The sequence below is a fragment of the Labeo rohita genome, chromosome 7 (assembly GCF_022985175.1).
Source record: "Labeo rohita strain BAU-BD-2019 chromosome 7, IGBB_LRoh.1.0, whole genome shotgun sequence".
In the NCBI taxonomy this organism is placed as follows: Eukaryota; Metazoa; Chordata; class Actinopteri; order Cypriniformes; family Cyprinidae; genus Labeo; species Labeo rohita.
This window is the reverse complement of record NC_066875.1, coordinates 46,232,183-46,251,582: the sequence shown is the minus strand read 5'-3', so window position 1 is coordinate 46,251,582 and position 19,400 is coordinate 46,232,183. Positions and strand designations below refer to the sequence as shown.

General features: G+C 38.6%; 2 protein-coding genes across 4 annotated transcripts; both read left to right on the top strand.

The window, feature by feature from the left end:
• The first annotated feature begins 1,334 nt into the window (after positions 1-1,334).
• On the top strand, positions 1,335-9,010 carry LOC127167611 (copper chaperone for superoxide dismutase-like). The gene is made up of 8 exons (XM_051113741.1): positions 1,335-1,400; positions 2,109-2,181; positions 3,465-3,602; positions 3,682-3,856; positions 4,139-4,199; positions 5,636-5,713; positions 7,151-7,254; positions 7,478-9,010. The coding sequence occupies exons 1-8, from the start codon at positions 1,377-1,379 to the stop codon at positions 7,629-7,631; spliced, it is 807 nt and encodes a 268-aa protein (XP_050969698.1). The 5' UTR covers positions 1,335-1,376; the 3' UTR covers positions 7,632-9,010.
• A 413-nt stretch (positions 9,011-9,423) lies between these two features.
• rbm14b (RNA binding motif protein 14b) lies at positions 9,424-18,084 on the top strand. Of its 3 annotated transcripts, XR_007828055.1 has the most exons (6): positions 9,424-9,562; positions 11,572-11,924; positions 13,269-14,277; positions 14,522-14,740; positions 16,560-16,639; positions 17,044-18,084. XR_007828055.1 is itself a non-coding variant. In XM_051114513.1 (5 exons), exons 2-5 carry the CDS (start codon positions 11,576-11,578, stop codon positions 16,567-16,569), a joined length of 1,587 nt encoding a protein of 528 aa, XP_050970470.1. In that variant the 5' UTR covers positions 9,424-9,562; positions 11,572-11,575; the 3' UTR covers positions 16,570-18,084. The 3 variants fall into 3 exon arrangements, 2 of the variants coding, with proteins under 2 accessions (XP_050970470.1, XP_050970468.1); XM_051114513.1 differs by having other exon boundaries at positions 16,560-18,084; XM_051114511.1 differs by lacking the exons at positions 16,560-16,639; positions 17,044-18,084 and having other exon boundaries at positions 14,522-16,140.
• Positions 18,085-19,400: the final 1,316 nt, after the last annotated feature.

Below are 19,400 nucleotides of genomic sequence, written 5' to 3'. Positions count from 1 at the left end.
CATTTCTTAAAGGGGTCATCGGATGTCAACTTCACTTTTTCATGTTGTTTGAACATTAATGTGTGTTGGCAGTGTATGTACAAATCTACCCTATAATGATAAAATCCATGTAGTGGTTTTTAATTAATCTGTAAAAATAATATCCCCTTTTTCAAATTGAGCTGTTCTCACATGCTTGTCGGTAGAGGACACTCCCACAATAGTTGATTGACATGAGCGTCTTACCTCTGATCAGCTGTAACAGTCCGACCTCCACTGTTTTCAATGCCGGAGCAGGGATGTAAGTTAGACAAAAATATCTCCGATTGAGTGATTGAGGTGTTGTGTTGCTGGATGTAATAATGAACATAGTGGTCGTCATTTACTCCCGACATCTGAGCCGCTGAAGATGCAGTGGATTACGTTTGTTTGTGAAGGGAATGCGCCTCCCGATCTACATAAATGCGTCTATGATCGCGAGAATCATTCATGATCCAGCTTCACTTACAGAAGAAGTGAGTATAAGGGGTTTTTTATGAATCTCTGCAATCACCTTTCCTAATAACGTGCTAGTTAACAAGTTTAACAAAAGTTTAACAAAAATATGTTTTGCAAATAAAAATAGAGTATTGAGAAAAAAAATTGCTTTTTTGCAAGTAAGAAAGAAAAGTTAACCCCTGAGAGGAAAAAATAAAGTTTAGCAAAGTAAAATTTCAGCAGCATTGACTTTGCAACACATATTTCCCTTTGCGCCGCTCCTTTAAATCCGCGTTTCATAGGGCGGGGCGAGCAGAGCTCATTTGCATTTAAAGGAACAATCCATCAGAATGAGATGATTTTGGCAGAGCTGATTTTGACAAGGTAAAAAGGGTGTTGTTTTACACAGCCATTGAGAATTTTTAACCAAAGTACATTATAGACTTTTCATTAAGACTAAAGAATCATATCAACTTGTGGAAAATGGGCATCCGATGACCCCTTTAAGAATTAATAATGCAGAATAATTATAACAATGTAAAGAATAATTCATGAAACATTTCATAATTAATTCATAATGCATAACCTCTTATATAAATATGTAAATTTCGAAATCCCAACTCATTAATTATGTTATATTACAATTTCCGACTAACCTTTTAACCACAAGATTTTTTTTTTCTAGATATATATTTGTTGATATTATATTTTATTAGATTTAACGTTTAAGTCAAACATAATCCAGTGATATTAAATTAACCGAACGATTTTACTGTTGCCTAAAGTGTGTTTGCCGTCGTTGCTCCGGGACTCTTATTTTTTTTATCCTCATTTTCTTTTCGCTTAAGAGGACTTTTATTTTAAAACATTTTCTGAACGCGGAACTTCCGCTTGCGTCAGTGTCAGCGTGCGATCCAGAGATGGACACAAACAGAACAGCAAAGGTGTGAATATGACTTTATAATTATAATTTAAAAAAATACTGCTATGAATACTAAGCAGCAGTTTAAAATATTAAACTATAATTGTGTTTATTAAATATGAGAGTGTTAAAATTATGTGTTTAATAAGGATGTTAATAGGTCAGCTCTAATAACGTCATTCATACAGGTCATATTTAAGTTCCTATTATTGATTATGTCATAATGACAAGCATAATTTCCATAACGTCTTGTCACTGGTGACTTGCACAGTTATTTATCTCTACATTTACGTGCTGTTTAAGTCTTGCACTTTATATTTGTTTCGACTCATGGAAACTGTCAAACAGACTGAGGAACTTTACAGGACATCATTATAGTTTTTAATGTCTGCATTTAGGCAGCTAACATGACATGATTATGTTGTTGTGCATGCAATTTATATATATGGTGTTTTTGGGTACAGTGTCCAAAAGCTGTGGTAATACTAAGCAGCAAATTATTAATTATTATATGTGGATAAATGTATTATTTATCACATATAGACTACATTATTTGAATTTTCCAAAAAAAAAAAAAAAGAATTTGTCACTGCAGTTTTAAGTGAACTGCAAAAAGGATGATTAATATGCTTAAAAACGTATCTAACAAGTATTAACGATACACTTTCTCTTATAGATTCATATGCATTCAGCATTTAAAATTGTCTATGTCATTGATGTGTTTGCGCAGCTGGAGTTTGCGGTGCAGATGTCATGTGACAGCTGTGTTAATTCAGTAAAGGGCATCCTGGAGAAAGAACCGGGTGAGTCAAGCACAACATCAAACGCTGTTGAGCTCTTGAGCATGTCATGAGCTCTTACAGCGTCCTAAACCAGATTTGCTTAATGAAATCCAGGTCTCATTAATTTTTGACTGCTGATTCCAAAAATAGTGCCATTTTTGCTTTTGACAGCCACCTGTCTCACAAAGACGTAACTCCTGTCTTCCTCTGAGTCAGAGAACAAATACTTGTTCAATTTTTAGCCTGTTTTAACATGTGACATTATTTTATGCCTAATCATGGTTTCAGGTTAGAAGAAAATGCAGTCATTAGCCTGCTTCATCTGTGGGTGTTTTACTACGTTCAAACAGCAACAGAAAATTACAGATTTTGTTTCAATAAAATTGTGTAAAATGTTCAGATGTTTGACTCCTGTTATTTTGATAAGTGCATTAAAAGGTAATTGTGGGGGTTTTTTTATCTCGAAATTTCAACTTTTTTCAGAATTGTGAGAGGTGATCTCAGAATTTTTATATTACCTTAATATTTTCTCAGAATGCTGTTTATGTCTCGCAACACTTACTTTTTTCTCAGAATTCTGAGTTCTCGCAATTCAGTTTTTTTCATGCAGAATTCTGAGTTTATATCTTGCAGTTCTTTTTTCTTTAAATTCTCTGTTTGTATCTTACAATTCTTACATTTTCCATAATTCTGAATTTATATTTTGCTATGCAGACTTTTTTTTTTCTCGGAATTACGAGTTTATATCTCACAGTTTTGATTTGTTTTATATCTTGCATTTCCTACTTTTTTCTCCAAATTCTGTGTGTATATTTCACAGTTCTTTTTTTTTCTTCAGAATTCTGTTTACATTTCGCAGTTCAGACATTTTTTTCTGGAATTCCAAGTTTACATCTCACAATTCTTTCTTTTTTTCTCAGAATTCTGAGTTTGTATCTTGCAATTCAATTTTTTTCCTGCAGAATTTCATATTGAATTTTTTCAAATTTCAAATTTATTGTATCTCACAATTCTTACTTACTTTTCCTCAAAATTCTACGTTTATATCTCACAATTCCTAGTTTTTTCTCAAAAAACTATGTTTGCTCACAGTTCTTACTTACTAATTTCCTCCACAGAATAAAAAAATAACAAAATAAAAATTTCAGCTGTTTTTTAATGTGTGCTACTTATCAAAATAACAAAATCAGTCAAAAGTCAAACTTTTTGTTTTTAATGACAAAAGTGTTTGTAGTATAAATCGAAATATAAATGAATTAAATTTGGAAAATAATTAATTCATATGTGTATGTGTGTGTGTTTAGGAGTGCAATCTGTGCACGTAGACCTGGCTAAGGAGCAGGTTTTGGTTGAGACGGCGCTCACCTCTCTACAGGTCCAGAGTCTAATTGAAAGCACAGGCAGGCGGGCCGTCCTGAAGGGAATCGGCAGCTCAGAAACAGGTGAGACCTCAAACCCTGTTAGTGTGAACCCTGTGAACGGGCCTAATGCTTCTTATTCGTGTGTGTTTGTGTACGTCAGACCTGGGCGCTGCTGTGGCGATGGTCAGTGGGGCGGGGCTAGTGCAGGGCGTGGTCAGATTCCTGCAGCTGTCACAGGAGCGCTGTTTGATTGACGGGACGATTGACGGACTGACGCCCGGAGCTCACGGCCTGCATGTGCATGAACTGGGCGATCTGACGCAGGACTGCATGAGGTATCATGACTTTTGACCTTTGACCTCTAGAGCACCCATTATGGAGTGTGTCAGCAGTCTGTGTTTGTCATAATGGGTTTAAAAGCATGAAATCCAAGCTCTTCATGATTGTCTGGTGATCGTGTCACACTGAAGTCGTATTTCACTGAAAGTCTTTGTGAAACACAATGCACATCTGTAGCTGAAATCAGTGAAATACTAGCAGTATTGTTTGCATGCATATGTCTTTGTCTTACAGAGTTTTTGTTAAATATTTGTTTGTCTTCTCTCTGTGTTTCTCAGCTGTGGAGATCATTTCAATCCGTTCAGGAAACATCATGGAGCTCCTCAGGACTCAGAGAGGGTACATTCATTTTTGACATGTTACTTACATACACAAACCATTGGCTACAAATTAAATAAATAAATAAATTGTTATTTAGAAAGAAAAAAGGATTATTTAGCACATTCTGATCTTATGTAGTGCACAGTGTCACATTTGATGGGGTAAGTTGTTGTTTTGAATTACATGTTTGAAACCAACATACAAAATCACTGTCAGACATTTATGTTTTTATAAAATGTATGGTTATGGCACTGAGATGACAGCTAGCAGCAGTGTATTCTATATACCATGCCTAAGTGATATTTTATGGTGCAGTGTCTAAAAACTGTGGTAATACTGGTACGAAAAAGTATTTATTAGCTAATTATTTAGTATTATATACATTTAATTTATTTATTAAATGTGTGTGTATATGTATATGTGTGTATATGTATATATATGTATGTATAACTATTATTGTTTATTTATTTGCCTGTTAATTAATTAAGCTCAATAACAGAATCCTGTTAGTGTGTGTGTGTGTGTGTGTACTTGTTTTTGCTACATTGTGGGGACCAAATGTCCCCACAAGGATAGTAAAACCTGAAATTTTTGACATTGTGGGGACCGGCTTGTGGTCCCCATGGGTACAAAAGCTTATAAATCATACAGAATGAGATTTTTTGAGAAAGTAAAAATGCAGAAAGTTTTCTGTAAGGGTTAGGTTTAGGGGTAGGGTTAGGGTAAGGGGATAGAAAATACAGTGTGGACGGTATACAAACCATTGCGCCTATGGAGAGTCCCCACAAAGAAAATAAACCAGACATATGTGTGTGTGTGTATATATATATATATAAGCAGTAAATTATTTATTTATATTATTTATTTATAGTATTACATTATTAATTTATTGGACCAATAATGAAATAGAAATGTTACTAATTTTGAATTATTAATTTTTAATGTTAATCAATTTTTAATTATGTTCTTTTTTTGTTAAAATAAGCAATTTTATTATTATTTTATTTTTAGAATCGCGGAATCTGCAAAATTTATTTTATCAAAATAAGAGGGATGATACAAAATGCATGTTATTTAAATAATAAAAACTAAAAAATGACCCTGATCGAAAGTTTGCATACACTTGATTCTTAAAGGAGAAGTCCACTTCCAAAACAAAGATTGACATATAATGTACTCACCCCCTTGTCATCCAAGATGTTCATGTTTTTCTTTCTTCAGATGTAAAGAAATAGTTTTTTGGGGAAACCTTTTAGCATTTTCTCCATATAATGGACTGATATGGTGCCCCGATTTTGAACTTCTAAAATGCAGTTTAAATGCGGCTTCAAACGATCCCAAATGCGGTTGTAAACGATCCCAGCTGAGGAAGAAGGGTCTTATCTAGTCTTATCTCCTTTAAATTTATATTACACTTATTTAACAGAATTTTGACATTTCTGTCTGATGTCTAGCATGTAGGAGATCTGGGTAACATCACAGCTGGTCCTGACGGCAGAGCCTCATTCCGACTGGAAGACTCTCAGATCAAGGTAATGAAGCTGTGTTTGTCATTAGGACTTTAAATACAGTCTTATGTTGCTCAGAGGTATAAGCTGCCAGTAAGAGCAGAGCAGTCAGGTGTGGGTTTATAAACCCTACGGTGGAGTGTTTGGATGTACAGTAATTATATAAAGCCCTATGTTATTAGGTTAATGATACAATGACTAACCTTTCTGTCACTACGCTCATGGTCACACCTTTCTTTTGAGCCCTTTTAGCATTCTGTGTTATTAAAAATAATCATGCACAGATTTGAGCAGGGTTATTATTGTCCAAGCTTGTTTCTGCCACTGAATAAAAAAGTTTTTTTTTCTATGAATTGCGATATAAACTCATGATTGTGAGTTATAAAATCAGAATTGCAAGATGTAATTAGAAAATTACAGAATTGTGAGCTTTTTTTCTTCACAAACAGACTTTATGTCTCGTCATTGCGAGTTTATATCTTACAATTCAAAGAAAAAAGTGTGAGATATGAACTTGCAGTTGCAAGAAATAAGTTGCAATAAAACAAAAAGTTGCAGTTACCTTTTTTCCCCCCTTTCGTATATTATAGTTGAATAAAACTGAAACTAAACAATAGAAAAACATTACTTTTCTTACTTAAAATAAAACAAAATGTAAAAAATGTTGACTTATTTCAGGTAAATGCAAAGGCAAAATTTCTCATTTTTGTTTAGTTTAACTTGAAGTACAAAAAAAACTAAAATTGAAATAAAAATGAATTAAAATAACATAGACACCTAAAAAAATTAAATCTAATCTAATAATATTATGCTGTTATATCATAATAATAATAATGACAAACAACAAAATGTTTACAACTTTAACAAAAAATAAAGTAAAAACAGAAAAATTAAATTTAAAACAATTTGCATTTTTATTCTTTCTTTTTTTTTTTTAAAGAAATTAATACTTTTATTTACCAAGGATGTGTTAAATTGATAAAAAAAAAGTGATAGCAGATTTCTGAAGGATCGTGTGACACTTAAGACTGGAGTAATGGCTGATGAAAATTCAGCTTTGCATCGCAGGAATAAATGATATTTTAAAATATATTTAAAAAGAAAACCATTATTTTAAACTGTAATAATATTTCATAATATTACTGTTTTTTTCTGTGTTTTTGATCAAGTAAATGCAGCCTTGATGAGCATAAGAGAATTCTTTAAAAAAAAATTAAAAATCTTACTGATGGCTAACTTTTAAAGTAATTTTGAAATATTAAAAATTTGGGATCAGTAAGATTTTTTGTGAAAATAGAAAAATAAATATTTAATCTATGGAAACATTAACTAAAACACCACATCAATGATATGTGCTGTATTTATTTACTTGTCAGTGGCAGTTTTTATTGCTTTGCACGTGTTCATTTAGTCTCTGGTTGTGATGTGCAATGTTATGACATCACATGTTTCTCCTGGCAGGTGTGGGATGTGATTGGCCGATCTCTGGTGGTGGATTCTGGGGAGGATGATTTGGGCCGTGGGAATCACCCGCTGTCCAAAATAACGGGAAACTCTGGAGAGAGGTGAAGGACATCTTTATCCAGACAAAAACATTATCACATTGATAACAAAGATAGCCTTCTTCTTGTAGAGTGTTTGTGTGTATAATACAAACAGACTGAGGTATTTAAAGTCATTCAGCCTTCTTGGTATTACATCAGATCCCACTCACTGCTGTTTGATGTGCTTCAGTGGACCGTGTGTGTGTTTGCTTAACGTCCCCTTTCTCTCTCGCTCCTGTCTCAGGCTGGCGTGTGGAATCATCGCACGCTCGGCCGGCTTGTTTCAAAACCCCAAACAGATTTGTGCCTGTGATGGTGTGACACTGTGGGAGGAGAGAGATCGACCCATTGCTGGGAAAGGACGTAGAGTCACTGACGCACCGACTGCTAATCTGTAACGGGGTGAGGAGGGGAACTTCCCACACGCCAAGGACCGCAGATGGACATGAATGAATGAATGATAAGAGACCAAAAACGTGCCTGTCTGAAGCTGACATGATTGTCCGTTCAGGTTGAGATTCTGAGCCAGGTTTTGATGTATCCGCAGAAATCAAACCATGTGTAAATATGTAAATTGATGGTGTGGATATATAGTGAAATTCAACTTATCAGAGTGATTCTGTTTTACTTTGGATTCTATACGCTACCAGTCAAAAGTATTTAAAGAAGTCTCTTCTGCTCACCAAGCCTGCATTTATTTGACCCAAAGTACAGCAAAAATTTTGAAATATTTCTACTATTTAAAATAACTCCTTTCTATTTGAATATATTTTAAAATGTAATTTATTCCTGTGATTAAAAGCTGAATTTTCAGCATCATTACTCCAGTCTTAAGTGTCACATGATCCTTCAGAAATCTTTTTAATATTCTGATTTGCTGCTCAAAAAATTTTTTTTTTTTATTATTATCAATATTTAAAACAGTGGAGTACATTTTTTCAGGATTCAAGATAAATAGAAAGATCCAAAGATCAGCATTTATCTGAAATAAAAAGCTTCTGTAACATTATTCACTATACCATTCAAAAGCTTGGAGTCAGTATACTTTTTTGGGGGGAAAGAAATAAAAGTGATTATAAAAACATTTATAATGTTATAAAAGATTTCGATTTCAGATAAATGTTGTTTTTCTGAACTTTAAGTTCATCAAAGTAACCTGAAAAAATTCTACTCCGCTTTTTTCAACATAATAATAATAATAATAAATGTTCTTTGAGCAGCAAATCAGAATATTAGAATGATTTCTGAAGGATCATGTGACTGGAGTAATGATGCTACAAATTCAGCTTTGAAATCACAGAAATAAATTACATTTTAAAATATATTCAAATAGAAAACAGTTATTTTAAATAGTAAAAATATTTCAAAATATTCCTCTTTTTGCTGTACTTTAGATTAAATAAATGTAGGCTTGGTGAGCAGAAGAGACTTCTTTAAAAACATTTAAAAAAACGTACTGTTCAAAAACGTCTGACTGATAGTATACACTGCTGTTTTAAGTTAAAAGTCACTAAAAAAGCTAAAAATTATTATATGCTGATTGATAAAAAAATGGCTTTGATAGTGCCATTTGTAAACATTTTGAATTGATATATTATCAATTATTAAATAATAAATATTATAAATTATTCTGTAATTACACTTTAACCTGCCACTGATCTGAATTTCATTCTTGTATAAACGAGCTCTTCAGCACTAACCTAAAGTGTCTTCATCTAAAACATGTCATTTTGTATCATTTGTAATGATTTTTGTCATACAAATATTTAAAAAAATAAAATCAACTTAAGTTATTTTTTTATTCATTTATTTTGGACATACTAAGATACTAGTGTTGCCAGATCCCACTAGAAAAAAAAAAAAACATCTGTTTTTACTAAAACAAGCTTAAATTAATAATTTATTTAATATAAAAACCTGACTGTATTCTTAAAAAACACAAAAATAGACGTGCAATTGTCTATATTTGTATTTGACTTAACAAAACCCAAGATGTTAGCAATGCATACATGTCAAATGAAGAGAATTTAACAAAAAATAGCAGAAAGCACGAGTTAAGTATCCGTGAAAAAATGCTTTGGCACATCTCAAGTACTTTTTGCAAGGTCTCTGCTTTTTTCAGTCAAGTTTTGTTAAAAATCCTGTTTAGCTTCACAAGAAAAAACTTAAATGGTGTATAAGCAATGCAGATGCACGCACAGTGCCCGGTCTCCATGTGCATGAGCGTTTGTGAATGCATCAGCATGCGTTCAGTGCCCACTGCTGAAGAATGAGAGCGATTCTAAAGAACGGAAGTGGACCGACCATTTTGAAACCCCGCACCGCTTAGGTAAGATGGAAGATTCTTTTCCTCTCTCTATATGTTTGCGTTTTAAGTAATTCCGTAATGTATCATATAGGATGAATAGTTAACGATTGCCGATGAAACGCGTGATGATATAGGTGAGCCCGCGGTGTGATTTATACAGAAACGCAAAGCGTTAGGGGGGCGCGGGGACACCCAAAAAAATCCCTACAAAATGAGTCATCTAGAGATTTCTCCTGGAAAGAATGAATAGGAAACACACATACATATGTAAGCTAAACTACATAGTGGCATCGCGGACATTCGCGCTATTGATGACGGAAGCGATCGGGGGTGTTTTGTAAACATCTGGTGTCAGAAATGTTACATTCAGTAAATCAGTCGACACGCGTTTCTCATGTTGTTGAAGCCAGAGCGCTATAAAGAGAACGGCGAGTCAGCGTTTCTCGCACATTCATACCTCCAAGCGGTCGTTTAAATGGGGTTTATACGGTTTTCAGGGTTACGATTAAACAGTTCTCATCTAAAGTGGCGCTTGTGTGTGTGTTCGTTCCGTGAGCTGCTACATTGAGGAAGTGAACGTGTTTACTCTGCGTGCACTGCGTCACCAGATTGCTATGGCTTTGTGACTGCAGCTAATTCGTTTAATTTATGGTCGTTAAATGTTTTCTTGATGTTTTACTAGTTTTTCGTGTGTTGAATAATTTGCGTGGTTGGACAAAGTTTAATTAAATGTGATATGTTTTAGATATTGTTACGAAAAACGTGTCGTATTTACCTCATGACTTTGTCACAAATAAAAACAACATAAAATCACTACGAACCAGCCATTATGTAACTATTATCACCTCTCCTTACATACATACATGTATTTCTCCCATTAACGTGAGATAAAACTAACAAAAAAGTACAAAACAATGGCACTGTTGTCTGTAAACCATGGTACTACCATGGTGCCATGTACCATGGCAGTACCTTGATGCACCTTAGTACGATAAATATCACTATTTGCTATGCTTGAGATCTAAACATCATCTGAAAGCTGAATAAATAGGCTTTCCACTGATGTGTGTTTGTTAGAATAAGACAATATTTGTCCAAGATATAGCTATTTGAATATCTGAGGGTGCCAAAAAATCAAAATATTGAGAAAATTGCCTTTAAAGTTGTCCAAATGAAGTTCTTAGCAATGCATATTACTAATCAAAAATTAAGTTTTGATATATTTATGGTAAAAAATGTACAAAACATCTTAAATATACAAAAAATCGATCATTTTGATCCGTACAATTTATTAATGGCTATTGCTAGAAATATACCCAAGGTACTTAAGATTGGTTTTGTGCTCCAGGGTCACATTTAATATCTAATACTATAATTGTACCATGGTACAGTCATATATTAAGGGAATTGTGTATTCACACATCTACACATTTATACACCGTTTTCTTCAGTGCAGAAGTAAGCGTATGAGTGAGATTTCCGGTTCATTATCTGCTATAGGGAAATAACGAGAAGAATAACAATGTGTCATGTGGTAAACGGTAAACCTTTTTGCAAACCAGTGTGCTCATAATTAAGACAGTACATTAAAATAACATGGTAAATCACACCAATTTGCAATATCAAGCAGCAAAAATAGCTGGATGCAGTTGAGACCGAAAGCCAGACCCATAAAATTTACAAATAGCCTGCGCCCACTCTTACGGGAAGGAAAAGGTGGATATGAAGAGTTTAGATGCAAAACCAGCTAAAAGCCATCTCAGTCAAAAATGAGATAATGATACTGAGTGAATGCTCCTGACACATACTATACGTCTATCAAATACTTTTACTTTAAACTCGCTAAATTCCAGCCTCAGCCCAATCAGAAGTGCCAGTACTTACACAGAAACCTATACAAAGTAGCCAGAAAGAAATGCTAATTTTAAAGAAATACATCAGATGGATTTAGAGGCTTTTGCATCTGAACTCTTCATATGTCCTTGTCTGAAATGTCAAGTTATTGAAATAATGTCTTTCGCTCATTTCAGCACGATGGATAAGGGCCACACGGTTAAGCTCTTCGTAGGGAATCTGGCCCTGGACACCACGCAAGAAGAACTGTCAGCCATCTTTGAGTCGTATGGCCAGGTGGTTAGCTGCAGTGTCTTGAGACAGTTTGCTTTCGTACACCTACAAGGAGAGGGCGCTGCTGAACGTGCCATCCGGGAGCTCAATGGCCGAGAGTTCAAAGGACGCAACCTTGTGGTCGAGGAGTCCCGAGGACGCCCGCTCCACTCGACCAAGGTGTTTGTGGGTAATCTGAGTAGTATGTGCACCACAGAAGATCTCCGGGAGCTGTTTCAGACCTTCGGGAAGGTTTTGGAGTGCGATAAGGTGAAAGGTAAGAAAGTATGACACCGCTGACGAAACGTACACAAAAGTAGACAGCACTGATCTTGGAGGGCTACGATCATGCAGAGTTTAACTATAACTCTAATCTAGGGTTGGCCAAACTCAGTCCTTGAGGCCGGTGTCCTGTAGAGGCTCCAACCTCAATTAAACACACCTGAGAAACTTCCCACAAGGTGTACTGAAGCAAGCTGGAGTTAAACTCTGCAGGACAACGGCCCTCCAGGACCGAGTTTGGGTTAATCAAACATACCTGGACCAGCTATTTAAAGTGTTCTACTAGAAAATAGGGCCGTTCGCACCGGAGAAAGCTTTTCATAGTCCTTTTCACAGTAAATCTCCATCACCTGCTTTCAGATGGAGCACCATTTACTACACAGAGCCGTAGTTCACTGATAGGTTATGCCCAAAAAATGCGCCATTATGAAATCGAAAGAAATCATTTGCGATAATGACAGCTGTTTATGTAGCTGCTCAGTGAACTACAGCTCTGTGTAGTACATCTGAAAGCATGTGAAAATACCACATTTAATAACGTTTTTACTCCAATCTCACTTCATAACATCAGTCGAGTGTTTGAAATAAATGTGAGTGTACGCTGATTGGCCAAACGCATTTTTAAAAAAGCGTATAAAAAATATTTACTCCACAAACATGGAAAACAGCCATAATATACTTTTAGTTACATATTGTCTGCAGCGTTGTGTTGTTTTTTCAGCCGTGATAATACACAACACTGCAAGTTGTCATAGGAGATTTAGTCAGATTTTTGTGCTCTTTTAATCGTGGAAATTGTGAGTTTACATTCCATATCTGTAATCACAAAACCCATGACACACAAAACAGCTCTGATCATGGCGTCTTCCATTCACCGGTTGTTGACATTTGTAAATGCCATGAATAAAGACATCGCTGTTGTGCGAATGCAACCAGGAAAATGGCCCGAGTGGGAAATTGGTTCTCTTGGAACCACCATGCTGGCTAGTTCCTAGAACTAAGTTTTTAGAACTATGCACCTAATAACAGGCAGACGGGTTGGAGCAAGGTAGCTGTCCAGGGACAAGGTTGGCTACTCCTAATTTAAAGTGTAGGGCAGGGGTTTTCAACTCTGGCCCGCAAGATCTATTTTCCTGCAGAGTTCAGCTCCAACCTCGATCAAACACACTTGTTAACAAGTTAATCAAGGTCTTTAGGATCACTAGAAAGGTACAGGCAGGTGAGTTTGATCAAGGTTGGAGCTAATCTCTGCAGGAAAATGGATCTCAGAGTTGAAAACCCCTGGTGTAGGGTATTTACTAGTGGGACCCCATAATAATAAAGTTGTTTTCTTCTGCAGGTTATGCCTTTGTACACATGGAGAACAAGGAAGATGCGTTGCAGGCTATTGAGGCTTTGCATGGGACCTCATTCAAAGGACGACCGCTCTCCGTGGAGCTGTCCAAAGTTCAGCCAAGTAAGCAGACTCCAACTGGAAAAATCCCATGTGTCAGCTGTGGAAAACAGGGCCATTATGCAGGTGAATGCCCAGCCGGTAAGCCCACCCTGGAGCAGTACCAGAGCCAAGCGGCCGTGTTGGCCGCCGCCGCCGCTGCAGCTGCTGGCCTTCCACTGCAGGTTCAACAGAGTGTCCACAATTCCGTATACAACACCTCAACTTTTGACCCCACGTATGCTGCTTTGACTGGACTCACAGCTGCTGGTGCAAGGGCGGAAGGAGGAACCGCGGTGGCTCCAGCTGTGTACGGAGCACTGGCTAGTCAAGTGTACGGAACAGTTTCCAATCAGCTCTACGGCGGGACAGTTGCAAATCAGGCACTCAACAGTGGTGCTGCTGCCGCTGCCGCACAAGTGTATGGTTCCGTTAACCCAGCTCTCTATGGGCAGGTGACAAGTGGTGCGGTCGCAGCCGCCGCAGCTGCCGCTGCCGCATACGGGCCACAAGTTTACACGTCCGCAGTAGCAAATCCAGTGTTTCTAGCTGCGGCGCCCAGCGTGGAGGTACCGGCAGCTGCCGCCGCTGCTGTTAACCCAGCTTATACGGTAGCACCAGCTCTCTACAGCGCTTCCCCAGCTTATGGGGCTCTTGGGGCAGCTGACCCAGCAGCTATCTTTGAGGCGGCAAGGGCGCACTACTTTGCACAAGGACAGCAAGTTCTAGCCGAACAGCAACAGGCTAGCTCAAAGTCTGGAGAGAGGGACCGGAGTCCGCTAAGAAGATCCGCCCCACTGCTGCCAGACCCGGTTATGAAACCATTCATGTACCAGAGGGCCAAGCGCAGAGCCTTGTTGCCTACACCTGCGGGCCGAGAGGAAGCCGCTGCACAGGAGGATGACCCGGTAGCCAGGTGAGTTGATTGATACAGAGAAAGTTTGTCAATTTCCAAATGTTGGCTGTTTTAGTACCAATTGACAGTGGCGGTGATGTGTGTTTGTGTGTTTGCGTGTAAATGTGTTTCTGTGTTCGTGTTTCTCTCCCTGTCTAATGATGTGTACATATACGTCTGTATATGCATGTCTATGTGATTTCTGTCTCTCTTTCCCTGTCTGCGTGGATGTGCATGTGTGTTTCCTGTCCTCCCTTTCTCCCAGATACTACGCGGAATACTACCAGCAGTACCAGCAGCTGCAGCAGTATCCACAGTACCAGTACGCGTATCCGTCTCCCAACCCCCTCGCAGCGGTGTCGGCACTGCCGACTCTGTCCGGTGTGCCTACCCAGCCGGTGGCGACGCTCGACTCCCTCAGGCCAGTGCTGCCCGCCGCCCCCGTGCCTGCCGCTGCCGCCATCGCCATGGCAACACCCCGCGTGTATGAGCCACCGCCGATTCCGCCGTCGCACAAGGAGCCCCTCCTCCGCCGCCCCGAACTCGCCCTACACACCCCTGAAACACCCTTCCGATAGTGTGCTCCACGTCCTCTCTGCCTCTCCTTTCCTTGTGCTGCGTGTGTGTGTGTCAGAAAGAAGCCACAGGTGTATGTTCATGACGTGTGTGTGCGCGCTTGGGTTTAAGACGGTGGCCGTGTCGGTTTTAACTACAGACTGGAGTCTCTAACCTTGGTTCTGATCTCACACACACCCAGTGCAGTTAGGGCTGAAAAGGGAAACTGCATGCTGTCATTCCTGCACACTTAACCAATGTAACACATCGTCTGTTTAAAGAAACCTTCAATCTATTGCCAATTAGTTTTGAAGGGTAGACTAGGCACTAGCCATGATGCTTTTTAACTTTTATATTCCTAAGTGTTTGTAGTCTCTGAATGAATACTGGACTTGATATTTTTAAATATTGCTCGATTACAGCTATACGGACTTTTACCAGTTTACGCATTCACATAGTTAGACTCAGAAATTAGATGCATTTCAAAAATAAGTTGAATGTATGTTTACTCCAAAGGTGTGTGAAGTGTAGGACCAGGGTTGGACAGTATTTTACATGTCTTTGTGTGTGTTTCTTGTTTTTCTCTGGGACTGTGGTGTAGCGTGTACGCTTTCCATTGGTTGTCACGACAGAAACGCACACGTGCACAGGGAAGCGACCTCGATCCACACGCACATACATACGCATCCCTTACACCTCAGATGGGAGAAACTTTAGTGACGACCTTTAACCCCCACCCTTCCATCCCTGTCCACCCATCCTGAAAGCTGAAAGACACTGTGACTTCTCTCCCCTCCAACTTTAATGTAGCTACTTCCGTAGATATGGTGACGTATGGGAAGCAACCAATCAGAGGAAGGTGTAGCTAGTCAGCTTCGGCTGGGATCTGTCTTACGGGAGCGTCTCTAAGCTCGCCAACTTAACTGCCATGATGCATTGTAGAATCTGTTTTTGTAAAGTGTCTTATATTAATGCTATCATGTTTTTATAAACAGTGATAAGGGACTCAAGAAGTATCCATTTAAAGAGACATAATCCTTTTAATTTTTTAAACTTTTGTTTACAGCTGCAAGAGAGAGAACATGTCCTTTCTTGTGGCTTTTTCACAGTGATTGTTTATAGCCAAAATTCTCTCTTTTTTTCTAGAAAACAGCCAAATCATGAGTGGCCTATTATTCTTATGCCTTAGTAGTGAAATGTATTAAAGTTTTGCTTTTTTTTTATTAAATATCTGTAGTCTTATAAAGTGAAACTGGATTAAGGCTACACGAAAGTGCTGTATATTCTGTGGTGCTGTGATTTGGGATTAAACGAATTGGGAGATTCCTATCAGTTTCTTTCAGTCTTCCTGCTCATTTTCGCTGCTGCAACTCCATAGATGACCCTCACTGCATCTCTCTTCATCTCTCTTTGCATCTGCCTCTCATTTAGTGACAGTATTTCATTCGTTTACCATGCCCCTGTTCGCACCTACGTGCTGAGGATGCCAGTGTGTGAATGTGAATGTGACCTTAGAAAACGTTTTGCATCGACAATTATGTTTGTAGTTTTTATCACGGTAACTGTTCTTGCCGCAAGTGTTCTCAGAGGAGAAGACTTAAAGATCTGTACACGATCTTTACCGACTTTAACAAGCCTTCAAATAAAGAGCCTGCCTGATTTTTTTTAAAGAGGGAACTCTGCTTGGAGCTTGAGCTGTTCTTGCCTTTTGATGTTTCATGATTGTTTTTCCTTTGTGAAACGACCAGACTCGTATGAATTGGAGCCCTGAAAAGAAGCTAAAGGACTAGAGACTGATCCCAATCTCACCCCTGTCTCTATGGATGGGGTAAGTCCAGGGGCAACCCCACTCTATACCCCCTCCCCCCAGCTGCATACACCATACCAAACCCCCTTTCCCCAGGAGCAGCAAAATCTTCAACCCAGCTTTTGGTACCTTTTAACCACCTGTAGTCCCCATGCAGCTTCTTTAACTGGAGTGTGGTACAATTCTGAGTATGCTTTTATGACGCACGCATATTGTAAAACATGTTTATCTGTGAGTGTCAGGAGGCGCTCACACCGTAAAAACATATTTGTTTGTGATGGGGCTGCAGTTGTAAATTCAAGATAGCTCCCACAAGGCTCGCTCACTTCTGCTTCCATTGTGCATGTTTCTTTTTTTTTTTTTTGTTTTCTTGTCTCACCCCCAAAAACAAACGCTTTCTGATGTGACTGTTCCAACTGAACTAGGTCCCTACGGAACTGTGGACACCAAACGCAGCGCTGGTTTGGGGGGAAGAAAGTTAGCGTCGCGCAATGCACGGGAAACTCTGTCACTCCATACAGGTAAAAGCACTGTGCCTCGCCCCCTTTCTACCTGTCGTCCTCCCCGATAGCGTTTGCGCCTGACCGTGTATCCGCTCTATTTCTCCTCACCACCACCCCACCCCTCTTGTAGATTCCTCACTTCTCGTCACCACTGCCATAGCCAATTGGTTCTCTTAACACCAGTGTTATGCTACTCTTTCACTGCCAAAAAGGGGGGCGGCGGGGGTGACCGTTTACTGCTTTTGTGGTTAGTGTGTCTCGGTAAAGGGTGGGTGCTTGGTGCTCTAATAACTGATGGTTTAGCTTTGGAGAGACTGTGGTGATACTGGAATTGAATGAGTGGGATTGCTGGTCAATGATTGAAAGGCTACATAAAAATGAGTGTTGAAACAAGTTAGTGATAAAGGTGTGTGACAAAGGTGAGTGATTGTGAGTCAGTACCGTCGACCTCACCTGGCCCCCCCTTCCATGTGCCTTTTTTTTGTTCGTTTATTTGAGTTAACCCTTGCCCCCAGGCTTCCTCGAGTCTACTCGCCGTTAACGCCCAGCTCACCGCCGCCCTCGTCGCATCCCCAGTGCTAGTTGTTACGTTTGTCCAGTGTTAACCGCTGCTTGAACGCATCCCAAAAGCTCTGTGACTGGATCCGAGACACTAGCCAAAATTTGTATTCGCATTTGGACTCTCATTTGGACTCAGTGACACTTGCAATTCTTATCAAAGAGTGCTTGACCCAGCAAAGCATTCTTGCTTTTGTTTCCTAGATTGCCAATAATTATTGAGCAAAAGCTTCGACATAGTCATCCCAAACAGTTACCAAATTTGTTTGGTTTTTGTTTGTCAGATTAAAAGATCCTATTCAAGAGTTCATCTGAAAGCTAGCTTGTGTTACCTGTTCAAATAAGAGTCTGTTATGATGTTTGAATTAGCTGAATGTACCATAAGTAGGTGGCACAGATTCAGATCGCCTACCTGGTTAAATTACATACCCGGTAGAGGAATGTCCTAGAAAACAAGCAGCTTTGGCTGGGGAATACTTAACAGGACCTTTCCTCCAGAGGGAGCATGGTAGTGAAGTGTGGTTTTATTTCACTAGAAGGCGCTGTTGTTCTTGATTTTGCAGCCACATGGGGATTTCTGATGATGTAGCATCTTCACATACATTGTCACACATCTGCTTTGCTTGTCCATAGTGTCTGTTGAACTTTGCCTGTAGAAGGGAAAAAGGGCAAGATGACCTAGATCTTATTCTAGAGTGGGGATCCTCAAATCCACTTTCCTGCAGAGTTTAGCTCCAGCCCTGATCAAAGTCACCCACCTGTGAATGATCCTGAAGAGATTGATTAGCATGCTCAGATGTTTAATTAGGGTTCAAGATAATCTCTGCAGGAAAGTCGATCTCATGAGCCAGATTTGAGGATCGCTGGTCTAAAGGAAGGAAGAACTGTCCATTACCTAAAATAAGACATCTCTTATCCAGAGACAGAGGTACTCCCAATGTCAGTGGTATGAAGATCTTTGGCATGCAGATATTTGTGGTTGACCGATTTCTGTGATGTCCGTAGCGTCAGTTAATGAGGTATCAGAGGTGTTTGAGAAGAACAGGATCTTGGTTCTGTAAACAAATCACTTACCTCCTTCTCTAGCATCCTCCTCCATCTTAAGCCTCTTTCAATCTAGATGGTACGGTCCACAATTTCAATGGATAACAGAATGCTCCTTCTGACCACCTTCTCTGTAGATATCATTAACCTTCTTGTATAATCTGAACAATAACAATAACACAACCCCTAGTGTTTGTATTCCATTATATTTAGAAAGCTCCAGTAATTTCTTTTGTTTTTCAGTTTTATGTTTTACTTTTTCCAATTTGTTTTTTTCCCCTTATTATAAGGATATCCCCTACTGAGTGAAAAGGCTATTCCAGTACTTTTGAAAGTTAAAGTGCATAATTTTTATAACTCATGTATGAAACAAGAATAATTTCTATTGCAGGTGATAGGATATGACCTGGTCGTAATGTTTTTATCACCTTCTAATGAATATATGCATGCTTTGTTAATGTGTGTATATTGCAAAACCTTGCGACTGGTAAAGTGTACTCTCCTACACCAGCTTCTGCATGAACACTGTTTGGCATCGCATGCTTACTGCAATAAACTAGAACTATGACAGCATTCGCTATGTTGTGCTCATTTACTTGTCATCATTTTAAAGTAAGAATGATTCAATGTTCTTTTTTAAAGTAAATGACTGCATACAAATCAATCTCTAAATGTTG

Coding starts and splice junctions, on each gene's coding strand:
- LOC127167611 (XM_051113741.1), top strand. CDS start 1,377: ATGGACACAAACAGAACAGCAAAG. Junction 3,603..3,681: donor AATCGGCAGCTCAGAAACAG/GTGAGACCTCAA, acceptor TGTGTACGTCAG/ACCTGGGCGCTGCTGTGGCG. Junction 3,857..4,138: donor CTGACGCAGGACTGCATGAG/GTATCATGACTT, acceptor TGTGTTTCTCAG/CTGTGGAGATCATTTCAATC.
- rbm14b (XM_051114511.1), top strand. CDS start 11,576: ATGGATAAGGGCCACACGGTTAAGCTCTTCGTAGGGAATCTGGCCCTG. Junction 11,925..13,268: donor GGAGTGCGATAAGGTGAAAG/GTAAGAAAGTAT, acceptor TTTCTTCTGCAG/GTTATGCCTTTGTACACATG. Junction 14,278..14,521: donor GAGGATGACCCGGTAGCCAG/GTGAGTTGATTG, acceptor CCTTTCTCCCAG/ATACTACGCGGAATACTACC.